The 15,241-nt window shown below is 41.3% G+C and overlaps 1 protein-coding gene across 9 annotated transcripts in view; it reads right to left on the reverse strand.

Annotated features, from left to right (window-relative positions):
- The window catches only part of bmper (BMP binding endothelial regulator), a 43,276-nt gene that overhangs the window by 14,230 nt on the left and 13,805 nt on the right, over positions 1 to 15,241 (reverse strand). For all 9 annotated transcript variants that reach the window (XM_088084697.1, XM_088084696.1, XM_042490158.2 and 6 more), the window contains 3 exons: positions 14,070 to 14,155; positions 2,994 to 3,093; positions 282 to 364 (listed from right to left, as the gene is read on the reverse strand). In XM_088084697.1, coding sequence (XP_087940823.1) covers positions 282 to 359 — 78 coding nt within the window. In that variant the 5' untranslated portion in view covers positions 360 to 364; positions 2,994 to 3,093; positions 14,070 to 14,155. The remainder of the gene's footprint in view (positions 1 to 281; positions 365 to 2,993; positions 3,094 to 14,069; positions 14,156 to 15,241) is intronic.

The following is a 15,241-nucleotide window of genomic DNA, read 5'->3' on the forward strand; positions in this document are numbered from 1 at the left end:
GCTGTATTTTAATGTTTCTTACTTTAACTTTGCTTCATTGCCAATTCCTCTCTGTCTTTTCATGTTCAGCCCATCTGTCTTCTACCTGTATCTTAACCCTTTCTTCTTTTCCATGCATCTTTCCTTCTTGCTTAGTTATTCTCTTCCATCCCTCCTTTCTCCCTCTGGTTTTTATGCACTCACGCACGCACGCACGCACGCACGCACGCACGCACGCACGCACGCACGCGCACACACACACACACACACACACACACACACACACACACACACACACACACCTGGCAGCGTCTGGTTATGCAGGGTTTGGTGGAGGTGGTCCAGGATACAGAGCTGTTATAAGATCGTCCATCCAACATGCAGCCTGAGAGAGAAGAAAAGAGTCATAAACATTTTGTTTTTCTTCATTATTTGGGATGAAGAAATGTATTTATTTTTGTCTCTGTCAAGTTCAAATCAAGTTGTCAGTTGGACTTAAGTCAGACTGAAGTTAAAGGCTGCGGCTGAATATTTAAAAAAACAGTTTTCTTGGACTTGAATAGAAAACGCTGTGAGGTGAACAAAAGATCTGAAGGAGAATTCTTAGAGACTCAGGAAGAAACATCTGGCTGCACTGATAATGTGATCTGTATTTATGCAGCTTTATGTCTATCGCAGCCACCGCACTAGCCGTCATTGTTTCCAATCCAAGGCCATGTAGGCGTGTTGCCATAATGGAAAGGCGAGCCCCTAATACATGGGAGCTGATAGTCCACGATTTCACAGAGGAATTGTAGAATCAAGACTTCCAGATGATCTGCTCAACTTTCTCAGAGTTATGTGATGCAATAACAGCGCTTGTGGCTCCTGCACATACTGCTCACATACTGAGAGTGAGTTTTTTTTTGAGATAAAAGAGTTTTTTTTTAAATTGATGTGTTTCCATTGGACTAATTTTAAAATTTGTGAAATTTGAGGGTTAATGGAAACCCGCCTTCTGATCATGAACGGTCCAGTGTTTCTCATGCTGAAGGAGATTAAAAAAAGGAAGCATTTAAGCTCCTTTCTTTAGCATGTAGAGGATTCAGGCAGCTTTTATTATGATATTTCGTGTTATTTCACTCAGTGAGGAACCTTTGATCAGGCCGCGGCCTCAGTCTGACGTCTAGTCTGTGACTCCAAACCCAGCGAGCGTCCACTCAGCACGAAATAAAAAGCCTCTTCATTTCATCCCAGTTACAGTAAGAGGTCTCAGATCAATGTAATGAAACCTGATCACTGCCATTGATCTGTTTCTTCACTGTGACGGTGTATCAGTGCAGACGGAGCTCACATCTGACAGAAGATCCCACCGCGACTCGCGTCCTCTTCATCACCCCATACCACATCTTCCTCTCTCTGTCTGCTCTCCGTCACTGATCAGGGAGCTCATCAAGAAAAAGACTGTGTGGTGTTTTTACATCTTTTTAAATAAACTCATAGCCGAGTTTAACTCTTACATCATAAACTGTTTAATGACGGCAGTAAAGCAAATAAAGTGGTCCACTGCGGCTCCGAGTCTCTTTAAAATGAGTCGATGAGTTCATCAAAGTGAGAAAACAGCGATATGACATGTACGAGTTTGGGACTTTTCCAAAGCAGCGACACAGAGGGGTCCTAAATTTGGTCTCGGTGGCCATCAAGTCAACCGCATAATAGAAACTAACACAGGTTGTCGTGGCGACGAGGGGCTTTCCGAGTCCGAGTTGAGGTCGTTCCACCTCTCTTAACGAAGTGCTGCCTCGTAAAACTCCGAACCACAAACAAAAGGGCCGCGCCTCTGAAGAGGGATAGGTGTGTGTGTGTCTCTGTGAGTGTGTGTGTCTCTGTCTGTGTGTGTGTGTCTCTGTGAGTGTGTGTGTGTCTCTGTCTGTGTGTGTGTCTCTGTCTGTGTGTGTGTGTCTCTGTGAGTGTGTGTGTGTCTCTGTCTGTGTGTGTGTGTCTCTGTGAGTGTGTGTGTGTCTCTGTCTGTGTGTGTGTGTGTGTCTCTGTCTATGTGTGTGTCTATGTGCTTTCTCGAGATCACGGCTCATTTTTCTCATTCTCTCGGGAAAAAAAGCTGTTTTTTCTTGTGATGACAATAATTCATATCGTTATCACAAGAAAACGAAGCCTGTTTTCTCGAGATAACGACATAATTTTCTGTTGATTAAGAAAACAAACATCAGGCTGGTCACTGTGATGAGGAGGACCTGCCGTGCCGCCATCCCCATATAATGAGGTAAGTTAAGTCTATTTTTGCTTGTTTTGTGCTTCTGCAACTCTGAGGATACTACAGATGAATAAATAAACGAATAAATAAAATGTTTCAATGAGCGGAGCAGAAGAGGAGGAGGAGGAGATGAAGGTACGCTGAGGAAGTTCTGCCTCATAAAAGTTACTGTATTTCTGTGGCCTGTAAACCCAACAGTGAACCCTCCATCAGCCGCACCGTCTCCACACCCTGCAGCTCTGTGTGTGTGTGTGTGTGTGTGTGTGTGTGTGTGTGTGTGTGTGTGTGTGCGCGCCGTGCGCGCGTGAGAGAATATATGAGGTAAATAACGCAGTTTTGCTCCCACAGGTCATATTCAGGTCTGGCTGTTTAGGTACTGAGCATAAAGTGGTTCCTGAAGGGTGTGTGTGTGTGTGTGTGTGTGTGTGTGTGTGCGTGTGCGTACGTGTGTATGTGTGTGTAGAGAGAGAGGCTCTGGTTAGCATCTCGATGTTTTTTTAGCGGTGTGTTATTACTGTCTGCAGCTGCAGGTACAGTCGTCCTGTAATAAAGCGTCTCCGAACGCTGCTGTTGTCGCTGCGGCTGAATTATTGTGATAATAATAATAAGGAATTAACAAAGATGTCACACAAAGAGTTAATTTCCTCTCCTGAGCTCAATGTGGACAATCAGAGGACAACTCAGGATTTTCATGTAGTCTCCACAGTCCTGTCAATATAACTCTGTCCATCTGTCCAACTGTCCATCTGTCTGTCTGTCTTACCTTTACATCTCTCGCAGCAGGCTCCCGTCTGTTTCACCACCAGAGCACAGTCCTCTGACACCAGAGGACATTTCTCCTGTTTGCAGTCGGCCTTCCCCTCCTGCAGCACAGAGACAGAGACAGAGAGAGACATAAAGAGACACAGACAGAGGGGGCCATGAAGAGACAGAGACGGAAGCAGAGAGATAGAAAGAGACACAGACAGAAACAGAGACAGGGGCAGAGACAGAGACAGGGGGCAAAGACAGAGAGACACATAAAGAGAGAGAGACAGAGGCAGCGAGAGAGATGAAGAGACAGAGACAGAGAGACAGAGACAGGACAGAGACAGAGAGAGACATAAAGAAACAGAAACAGAGACATAGAAACAGAGACAGAGACAAAGACAGAGGCAGATAGAGACATAAAGAAGAGAGAGAGAGAGAGAGAGAGAGAGAGAGAGAGGCAGAGACATAAAGAAACAGAGACAGAGCGAGACAGAGACAGGGAGGACGGGAGGAGAGAGCAGACAGGTGAGTGTTTTATTGTTTGTTGTTAAAAATACTCAATTTTTACTTTTACTAACGGGAGTCAAACAGGAAGTTTTGAAGTTAAAAATATATAATCCAGTCTCAAAAATACTGTGATTTTATAAGATTTGGCTGAAATTTGCATGACAGCAACAAATGCAGTTTTGTTTTTGTTTTGTTATTTATAGATAATTGGACCTAGAATAAAATATCAGACAAATTATTTGACTCGATGAAAAGTCAGAAGATCAACAATTCATCCTGAGGGGAACATAAACATCTGTGCACAATTTCAGTCCAATCTTTCAATAATTGTTGAAATGTTTTAACTCGGCTGCAGAACGAATAAGCCAAAAAATGTTTACATGACAAGTTTTCACGTGCGCACCTTTCTGTGCTCCACCATCAGACTTCATCTCAGGTTCGGAGTTTGAGTTTTTTAAGCAGAAAGTGACTCAGTCTTCACAGCTGAGCTGTGAATTTTCACACCAACTCAACGAACCTCCCGTCAGCTCCAGAAACACGGCTCACTGTATCCGTCATCAGCGCTCACTGCACCGTGACACTGCGCCTGTTTAATCCGCTTCACTTTCACACCCAACTTTTACTGCTGGTTTTATCCACATGCTCAGTGTGTGTGTGTGTGTGTGTGTGTGTTTTATTTTACACACTGTGAGGGTTTATAAAGTGGAGGCTGGCGGGGCCCGTGGCCCTGTGGCACTGCGGCAGGCGGCTCTAACGAGGACGGATCAAAGAGGGCGAAAATAAATCGGGGGCGGTTTAATATAGCAGCAGCGCTCCAACTAAACCCCAACCACAGCGAGGACAGATGATGTCATGACAGAGGCGGAGGGAGGAAGGACAGAGATGGAAACAGGGGACGCAGTAAGTTAAAGAAGCAGCAGACACAAAAAAAATGAGATAAATCTCCTTTTGCATATTCATGTTAACACGATGGAGGCAGTGGGAGAGGTTGTATCAGATTAAATGCCAATTTAACCCTTAAACACCTACATAAATATACATTTCACTGTGCTGCATTTAGACCACTTTCACAAGCATTTAAACCTCTGAAAATGGGTAGATTTCTTTCAAATAAACATAATGAGCAACTTGAAATGTCCCGTAAACTGTAAAAAATTAGTAAGGTGACAAGGAGGTAAAAGGTAAAAAACATTATTTAAAAAAATAGGAAAAAATGTCCAGAAAACTACATATTTCAAAATGTGTTACTGAACAAAAATAAATAAGTAATACAATTTAATATTTTTTGCACTTTCTTGAGATTATTTCCTTTTTTGGGGGGTTGGCTTTTACTTTTTTTGTTTTGTTTTTTCAAAATTTGGACAATTTCTCATTAAGCTGCTTCTTGGCCAACCCTGATTTTAAAAGAATTTAAAGTCCAGCCAATTTGCTAAACTTTCATTTATATACCTTAATTAATACTTATTTTAATTTAATGTATTTATTTTAAACTTTTTTTTAGTTATGTATTTATTTCTTTTTTGTAGTTATTTATTTATTACTTAATTAATTAATTCATTTATCTCTCCCCCCTTCCTTCTCTCCAACACACAGACACAGGCAGAGACAGACACACACACACACACACACACACACACACACACACACACACACACACACACACACACACACAAACACACACAGGGTTCATATTTGATGTTGTTGTTAAGGATAATGGACATTTTTTTTAAAAATGAGGACTCCATCCCAGTCAATATGCGATTAATCTGAACTCGTTCCATATCGGATATCTTTGACGCTTGTGTGCTAAACCGCCCACAGGATCATGTGACCGCAGCAGCAGCATCATCATCATCATCTCACTGCTGCGTTCAACAAAACACCACTGAGATCAGAGTCTTTTCACGTGAACGGCACATCGCAGGAAAATTAAGCTGCAAAATGTTCCCTAACAGACAAAAAGAGCAGCTGGTAAAAAAAGAGTCACGTGCATTTCATCTTTGAGCAGCAAATGCTGCAAACAATTCAAAGGGGCGAACGTTTCGGAGTCAAAACTCTGACAAAGACGAAGTGCACGCTGAAAAATTTGTGGTTTGCACATTTTTAAGTGAATCTCGTGCTTCTGTATTTTTTTGGATGCAGTCTTTGTGAATTGTTTCTTGTTATTCGTTCAGTCTGCGAGCACTGACCTTCGCCTGTGATGGGGCTGAAACGCAAGAGATTCCCTCAACTCTCAAAATTTAGTTTTATTGTTAAAGGTGCTTTGGGAGTTTTAGCTCCTAAACTACCATCATTTAAACATCTAGTCCTAAAAATGTACTTTTTTGCTGACAACCGTGCTCTGTATTTTAAATCTTTTAGGAGGTTTGATTGTGTTGAGAGCAGCTCGTCTTCATCAGTAAAACTTCATCATCAAGCTGCAGTAATGCAGTTTCCATGATCTGTAAAACCTCTCCTGTTATCACCTCATAACGATGATGTCACAAAAATCAATACACACGACGTCCAAGATGCTGAGCCAAAAAAACACACGCGTGATGAAGGAGTCTACTGACAAAAACGCCTTTCCTACGCGTCACAGGAGTAAATCATTCTGCAGAACAGCAGCAGCTTCAGTCAGCTGAGATTTCTGTTAAAAGGACACAAAAAAACACCAGAATGGTCCTTTAAAGAGCTGAGGACAATTAGGTCGTCATGGTCATGTCCGGTTAACCATTTGCACAAAGTGGTGTTAGTACATGTGACCCCCCCACCACCACACCCTCCCCCCTCTTGTACCGGGGTCAAAGGTCACAACGGGTCACCACGCCTTATAAACACTCAACATACCAACGCGGCACCAAGGCCGGTCGACTGGACGGCTTTCTGTCGCCGAGGGTGATGACCCCGCCGACACACACACACACACACACACACACACACACACACACACACACACACACACACACACACACAGTGGGATAAAGCCTCGGTATGCTCACAAGTGTGTGTGTCAGAGAGGGAAAGTGTTTATGCGTCTGTGTGTTTATAAGCTACTGTGTGCAGATACGAGGATTTCAGCGTGAATTACACTTTTGGGTTCGATCAGAGACGTCCAGACTCCACATTCAGAGAGTTTTTATTGTTATTACATTTTTTTGAGGCAGCTTTCCTGATTATCTTTTAGAATAAACTGTCAGAAGTTGAAATGGCCACAGTGTGTGTCGGACAGAGGGGATTTGAGGACACTGGGGGCTTAACTTGGACGTGTAGGTAAAACCTGCAGGCCTGTGTGTATGGAAGGCATGTTTTCTTTAAAAAAAAAATACTGGGAATTGTTTTTTTGGTCCATTTTTGGCTTTTTTTTTTTGGCAATCTTTAAAACATTGTGTTTTGTCTTTAAAAGTTTGGGTGATTGTTTTTTAGAAACTTACCTTTCACACCCTATATATGTATGTATGAATGTATGTATGAAATGTACCACAAATTGCAAAAAATAAGTACATTGAGAAAATTATTTTAAAATAGCTAAGGAAAAATGTCTGGAGAAAAAAGAAAAAAGCAAGGGAAAAATTACTTTATTATTAATTATTATTGATTTTTTAGCATTTGTTTCAGGTCTTTTCTTTAACTTTCTTTTTTTTCATTTTTTATGTAATTCTCATGTACTTTTTGCTTGTTTCTTCCTAATTTTGTGTATTTTATTCTTTATTTGTTCATCGCTTTCTTCCTGTGTTTTTGAAAGAGGGTTAAATGGTCTTTTCTTCTTCAGTGGATCAGTTATTTGTGCGGCGGTTGTTGCGTTCTGCCACTAGGAGGCGACAGTGTTCAGTAGTTCTCCTCATCATTTTCTTCTTCACTGCTTCTCCTCATCATCACCTCCTGCTCCCCTCTTTCTCCCATCATCCATCACTTTCTCTCCCTCCACTGCATCTTTTCTCCTGTTTTCTTTCTTTTGTCCAATTTAAATGTACTGCCTTAATATCACAAACATCCTCTGAACTTTGTTTTTCAGTTTATTTATTTATTATTTTTATCATTATGTTTTTTTTTGTTTCATTTTGAAGCAATTTTCCTGATTATATTTTTGAAATAAAGTTGATATGACCACAGTGTGTGCCGTACAGGGGGGTTTCTAGGATCTGAGGACACTGGAGGCTTAGCCTGGACTTATGTAGGAAAAAACTATTTCCCCCCTTTTTTTTTTTTTTTTAACTTTTTCCTTTAAATTTTTTTGTGATTTTAAAAATCTTTTGGCAGTCTTCGCTCCTCCTCCTGGTCTACCTTCATGCTGTCTGTGTGTCAGGGTGAAGGATGGAGAGATCAGTCAGCGTCTGTCAGCGCAGGAGAGGAGCTCTCAACTAAAAGGCCCACTTAAGCCCTTGGACATCAACCTCCCTCAAACCTTAAACCCCCTTTTGCCACCATGACCTTTAACCTTTCACCATTCATCCTAAACAAACAGGTCGCGACCCCCCGTCGGAGAGCAGGAGCCATAGTAGCTTAGAGACGAGCCGGGCGAAAGGGAAACGCCGCTGGGAACCGAAAATTCTTTCAACAGGTCGATTTTTAAGAAAGTTGAAGTCTGTGCGTTTTTTTCTGAAGCAAAATAAGAACGTCGCCCCCCGCTGGTCGGAGGAGAAGACAACTCACAAACACGAAGGCAGCAAATATAGTTTGGACAAACATAAAAAATACACTTTGGTCTCTTTAAATCCAGAAGCTGGCCGCACGCAACACCGTCAGTTTGCAATTTTGTGCAATTTGCGGGACATTTCTTGCCAAGATGCTCTCTGTCTTTTTCCTCATGCTTTTAAAGAAATCAAAGCAATTTGCTTAAAATCTGAAGGGTTAAATAGCAAAAAAAACAGGGTTTTTTTGAGTACTGTAAGTGCAAACATCTGAAGTAAAGCAAAGAACCAAGCTGTTGGAATTGGCAAAAGTTACAAAAAAAATTACCTGCAAATGAGCAAAAGAAAAAGAAAGAAAACAAGAAAATGACCCCCCTAAAATTTCTGAAAGTTGGGAAAAAAATCTTATTTTTTCTGTAATGAATTAACATGATTTAATTGCGTACGAATAAATTAATTGTAAATATGTTTTTCTGGACATTTTCCCCTAGTTCTGTGATCATTCTCTAATAATCCACCTTGTTCTTAAAACTAATTTTCAGGTCATTTTTTTGTCAGCTTTTACTTATCTCTTGCAGTTTGTGGTACATTTCTTGCCAAGTTGTTCACTGCCTTTAACCCCGTGTTTCCAAGTGAAATTAAAGCAATTTGCTTCAAAGGGTTAAAGTCTGAATAAGGGTTTACTTACAATGAACATGTCCTGAAAAGAGACGACCAGGAGAACCCGATAGATATGCTTTTTAATTTTATACTATTGATTTGACTTAAATTATTTTTTGTTTCAGTTTCCTCCAACAGCTGATGTTTTCTGTTTGCTGTTATTTGTGGATCAATTGAAATGTGATCAATAACTCAAGTTTGAGTGATACTTTTGATGTTTCAAACAGAGCAGATCAGGTGTTGGTTCGGTGTTATCGGGTGGTTATCAGGTGGTTATGTGGTGGTTATCGGGTGGTTATCGGGTGATTATCGGGTCGCCTCTCATGTATCAATCAGCTTCTGTTTGAGTTGAGAGACTGACAGGAAACAACCTTTGACCTTTTCCTCTGTGATCGATCTCAGCTGCTGAGTGTTAAACTTTTCTGTGTTCTGCATCTGGAATGTTTGTTTGATCGATTAATGAGCCGCCGTGACCTTTGACCTCTTTCCTCACTGTCAGGCGCTGCTTTCAATGCTGGAAACTTCTGATATTAAAACTCATAATAAATCCAGTCAAAATTAACATGCCACTTGTGTCCAATGCAAATAAAATATCACCAAAGTACTTTGAGGTTGAGTTCCAGGTGCAGCGACTCAACAATATTTGATACATATATATATATCAATATATCAGACGTGTGGATGAAAGTAGGAAGTGTTGCGCTTTAAAAACACTGTATTTCACATATTAAACATTTTGAAGTCATGACTTCAAGACCACAGTACTAAAACTTTCCTATTAATATGGACTTTAAAACTGAAAAACTGATTTGAAATGCAAAACAATGAAATTTTAAACGTGATCAAAACTTTCATTAGAAAATTCTACATTTGATGAGCCTATTTTAAACAGAATCATAATCGAGACATGTCACACGTGACACGTTCTCACTCTGAACTCGTCACATGTGCCGCTCTGTCAGCGACCTTCCGCGTCTACTTATGCCGTTTTAGGTGTCCTTGTGCATCAGCTGTTTTTACACACCGTGATGTCAACAAATGGACGTGGTGAGATGACGCAGCATCATCACAGTGGTTAGGTTTATGCAAAACAGGCACATGGTAAGGTGTAGAAAAAACCCCACACACATCCACACGTGAAGCGAGCCCTGGACTCCCCCACAAAATTTGGTGGTTTGGTGCCCATCTACCTCTCCGCCCGTCCTATAAGGGCACTCATGCTCCTTATATTAGGCTGTTATCAGCACCGTTATTACCTGACGCTGTTCTTCAGCGTTTCAGGCGCACATGGCCAGTTTCATCCAACCAAGATGTTAAGTAATGCCACCCGTGCACGTTGCATGTGGACATGCCTGGTGCCATCCACCCGTCCGCCATTGTATGATAAAAACGGCGTTCTCATCTGATGCTGCTTGAGCATGTTTCACGTGGAGGTAGGTGAAACTTGAACTTGAAACTTCCTTTGCATCCTGAGCAAAAAGGTTTAATTGTCTTTAAAAACATGGGAAAAGGCAATGAGCAAATTGCAAGAAATCAGTAAAAATTGACAAGAAAACAACCTGAAGATTAATGTTTAAAAAAGGAGGAACAAAGAGACGTACGAGGTGGCTTTTGGCGTCACACTTGTACGCTGAAAGCACTGACGGAGCGGCACTATTTGACGAGTTCGGCGTTAGAACGGGCTGTCACACGCCTGCATGAAGATAATCCCAATTATTATCAGCATGTTTAATATATTTATTTTCAGTCTTTTTTAGCGAATACACGACGTCCTTCTACAAAAACAGCTGATCTGAAACTGAGCACAGACTCCAGCTGAGAGGAAACAAACTGCAGACTTTCACAGGTTTTCGCTGCTCGTGAGAGAAAATCTGAACGACAACGAGTGACGGAGTGAAAAGGAGGAGGCGGCGTCGGGGCGAGCGAGGGGAGGAAGAGCCGATGAGAGAGTGGAAAAAGACACAGAGATGGACAGACAGATAGAGGAGAACGATGAAGAGCGTGACGGAGATGGCCCGACTCCCTCCCAAGATAACGGATCGTCAATGGCGACCGGCCTGTCAGTCAGTCTGTCAGCCACATCCACTCCTGGCCCCATTACAGCGCCTGGGCCTCACCCCGACCCACACAATGGCTCTTCTGTACGTGTGTGTGTGTGTGTGTGTGTGTGTGTGTGTATGTGTGTGTGTGTGTCTACCCACGGAGCCATTAGCAGGTACTCCGGACCAACTGGAGAGCCAAACCCCCGACCCCTCCATGAGTGAGTGACACTGGAGCCCTGATGGCTCCCCAACCCCCTAAAGACGAATGGCAGTCACACAGGAGGATGAAGGAAGTGGAGTCACTTAGAAACGCTCGTTTTACCAAAAGTTTGGTTTCACCTGACTTTAACCCGGATGATACCAAAGATCAAAATGTTTCCTCTTGCTGCACGAAACTGTTACTGTCTGTCTACTGACAGACGGTAAAGAGAAAGAAAAGCTTTCTGCTTTCTGTTTCTGCTTCTTATACTGCAAATTAACCTGTCTATATAGGTAAAATAATAATAATAAAAAAAATAATAATAGAAATATTGCCCAAAAAATAAAAAATATATAATAATAATTATAAATAATAATAATAATAATAATAATAATAATAATCAAATTCCAGCATTTTTCAAGCACCGAAAATATTGGGGATTTTTTCTTACCGCACTTGCTGGCCATTTTTAAACATATAAGATCCAAACTCTATCCAAACATAATTTTAGCATCCCACATCATGTGTTCAAGGATTGTGGGAAATTTGAAAATCCATTGATAATTTCTGGTTGTGATAAATAATGTATTTATGGAATTTTTTAAAGTAAACATGCCTTTCAAAAAAAAAATCAACTTAAAAAAAGTCACCAAAAAAATCAAGTCATTAAACAAAACATGCTTTCCAGACCTGTTTTCTTGACAAATAAAATAAAATAATATAAAATTAAACAAAATAAAAACTCAAAATCAACCACCACAGGCAAATGTGGTGACCAAAGTGGGAGCTGATATCTGAATGACACGAGTTTGTGCTTGAAGCCAAATTTAAAAAAAGCCATGAATGTTAGTTGAAAATGGTTTTAGGAGATAAAGAAAGACTAAATTCAATAAAGACTGAGCCCTGAATGCATGTCCATTTATGAGTGTGTGCATGTGTGTGCGTGTGTGTGTGTGTGTGTGTGTGTGTGTGTGTGTGTGTGTGTGTGTGTGTGTAGGGGAGGGTTAAAGCAGAGATGAAAGGCCGGCCATTGCCTGCTGATGACTGATAGCATTCAGCGGGGCTTTGGCTGATGTCTGCCTGATAACACAGAGGACGGCTCAGTCAGGCTGCAGGCCGAGAGAGCGACCAATCAGAGGATAACAAAAGCTTTAAAACAGCCAATCCGGAGCTGGGGTTTGGATACTGAAAGTTGTGCATGTACAAGGTGACATATAGTGTCGTATTATAAGGAAACGAGGCCAAGAGGAGGCGAGTAACGGCCTCGAGCGGTGATATTCATCCACCTGCTCCATTATTTTTATATCAGAAAACTTTGAGACTTAAATCATGACAAGTAACCACTGTCATCTTTAACGGCTGTAAAGCTGTAAAGCTCTCAGAAATGGAAAATAAAGGCACATTAACCCTTTGAAACCTGGATCGACATCAGTTTCTATATGTAATATATTTAAAGTTAATCACAATCACATTTTAGCACTGCCAAAAATCATGGGCTCATCAATCATGGGTTTGAAGGGCAGGTTTTCTTTGAAAATTATTGGTAAAATAACTACAAAATGTGGCTATTTAAAGCTGTATGCCCCTCACATAAAGCCAAAAGTGCTTAATAAACTAGCTGACATGCCTCATGGGCAGACATGAAGGGAGACAAGGAACCCTAACCCAAAAATAAACAAAAACAACCAAAATGTTGTCACACGTCGACACACATTAGAGCAACGTTATGTCGTCAGCTACAAAAACTAAACATGGTCATTGTTTATATTATACACAACACATTTCCATGACTTTTCCAAAACTTTCATTGATTTTTTTACTGGTTTCATTACTTTTCCAGGTTTTCCATGACCGTGGGAACCCTGATAAACCAAAGATGCAAAAAAAAAAAAAAAAACACGCACAAGAACTTGGACTCGTTGACTCACACACACACACACACACACACACACACACACACACACACACACACACACACACACACACACACACACACACGGTGCAGCCTAAAGCTCAGCTCCGCGTGCTTCCTGCAGGCTAAACTCTGGTCATGTGACGCCTTTTAAAAACCAAAACCTCTCTTTCAGCCGCTGCAGAGGCAGTGACACAGAAAAGCCTTGTTGGTTCATTCTCATCCCCTAAAACAAAGAGCTCTACAGCGGTTATGGGGGGGGCTGCGGGGGTCAGGGGTCAAAGAGCACATGTTCCAGGAAAGAGTCGTCCCTTAACGTTTTGTAGGCCGGTTTTAACAGCCGGGCCGAGCAAAGACAGCGTGACGACAGGCATGTCTGTTAAAACAAACAATCCTCACTTCACATTTCACCAAAAGTTTGCTGTAAATCCTCAGAAAACAGTTAAAGAGTCGGATTATAAAGTGTCTTCCTGCTCTCGCAAACCACTTAAAAAACCTGCTAGCATGACTTCACGAGCCACAAAACATTCTCAGAAGACATTTTTGACCCCTTTTCTACTTTTTTATTTAAAAAGTTCTGCAAATACCCTGAAATCAAACAGTCCACACGTCTCACTCAGCGTCGCCCCCCTAAAAAGTTGCATCTCAAAGTCGCTGTGTTACAAACAAAAACAATCCCCGCTTCAAGTTTCACCAACAGTTTACTGTAAAACCTCAGAAAACAGGAGTCTGAATATAAAGTCTCCGCCTGCTCTCGCAAATCACTTAAAAAAGACAAAGTTGCCAATGTTATCCTAGTCATGTTGATAAAAAGCTGACTCATAGATCTTATAGATATCAGCTCTGTTTTACTGAAAAAGTTCTGTAACTTCTGTAAACAGTCCACACGTCACGTCTCACCAAACATCCCGCCACAACCTTGCATCTCAAAGTCCTGTCGCTGTGTCACAAACCTTTCACAACCCTCGGATAAGAAAACGCCACACAAAGCTCAATAATCAGCTTTACAAATATCACTATCAGCGCTGTAAGAGGTCGTTTTATCAGCTCGAGTGGAAAAGCTGAAGCAGCAGTTACACGTAAAGGTGGCGAGAACAAACAGCCGGCGGTGACTCATCGGCTCTGCAACACGTCAGAAAGTGAGGCGAGTTGTTCCTACCAGACACACGCAGGTGATGCAGGGGTTGTCGGTGATGTTGGGGATGTGGAGGACCTCGCCTTCGTTCTCGCAGCTGGCCTCGGTACCTGTGGAGGACGGCAGGAAGGAGACAGAGGTGAGACGCAGGCTGAGGGCGGGGCTGGACTTCTGACTGTGACCAGCTGTCCTGAATCACCTGTCGGGACCACTTGACATCACACAGTCCCAAGGTTATATAAACGACATAAACTATAACTATATACTATCAACTTGGCAAGAAATGTTCCTGAAATTGCAAAAAAAACCTAACAATTACCCTGAGGGGATTATAGATTCATTTTTTAAATTATAATTTATATTAATTTTATAATAATTTTTTTTTTTTTGAAATAATATTTTTTTAGATTTTTTTTTTCTCCTTTTTTTTTTTTTTTCGCACTTTCTTAAGGTCACTTTCTTGATCTTATGCCGAATGCACTACAAACACAGCGATATTTGACGACTTGGGAAAGAGAACGGGCCGGACAAATACTGAGCATTAATCAAAAGTTACATAAAATTATGAATTAATTACATTATTTTATTTCAGGGTTTTTTTTTTATTTATTGCCCTTTCATATGTGGACTGTTCTCCATATTTCGTCCATCTAATTATGTGAACGCAGCAAAAAAACTGAATATGGGACTAAAATTCAGCACGTGGACGCAAATTTGTCTTTCTCTGGCAGCTGTTTGACAACACGTTCATCAGTACCTTTCAGGGTGGTAATATGTCAGTGTTGTGTTTACATTTTGTTCTGCTGCCCCCATGTGGCCAAAAAATAAACAAAAATCAAATATCACTGCCTCAGCTTTTTTGAATTTTATTTTCATTTGTCCAATTTTCCATCTGAGCTCTGGACAAAAGCCTGTCTGACACGTGCATTGTGTGTGGTTTGTCTGTCCAGGTAAAAGCAGTGACATTTAAACTGAGGTCTTAAAAATCGTGAGTCAGTCAGTTTGTTACGAGAGCAAATGTAATCCGAGCCGACTGCAGGAAACGACCCCAAACACAAGGGTTTATGGGTAGAAGCAGACAGATGTCAGAGAGAAACGAAGCGCCGGACCGATGCCGGGCTGTTTGTTCATGTGCCAGGTTTGTTTTGACTCTCTAAAATAATAACTTCCTTCCCAGCAGGAACTTTTTGTCATGA

The sequence above is a fragment of the Plectropomus leopardus genome, chromosome 11, assembly GCF_026936395.1.
Source record: "Plectropomus leopardus strain MGB_pleo_1.0 chromosome 11, ASM2693639v1, whole genome shotgun sequence".
In the NCBI taxonomy this organism is placed as follows: Eukaryota; Metazoa; Chordata; class Actinopteri; order Perciformes; family Serranidae; genus Plectropomus; species Plectropomus leopardus.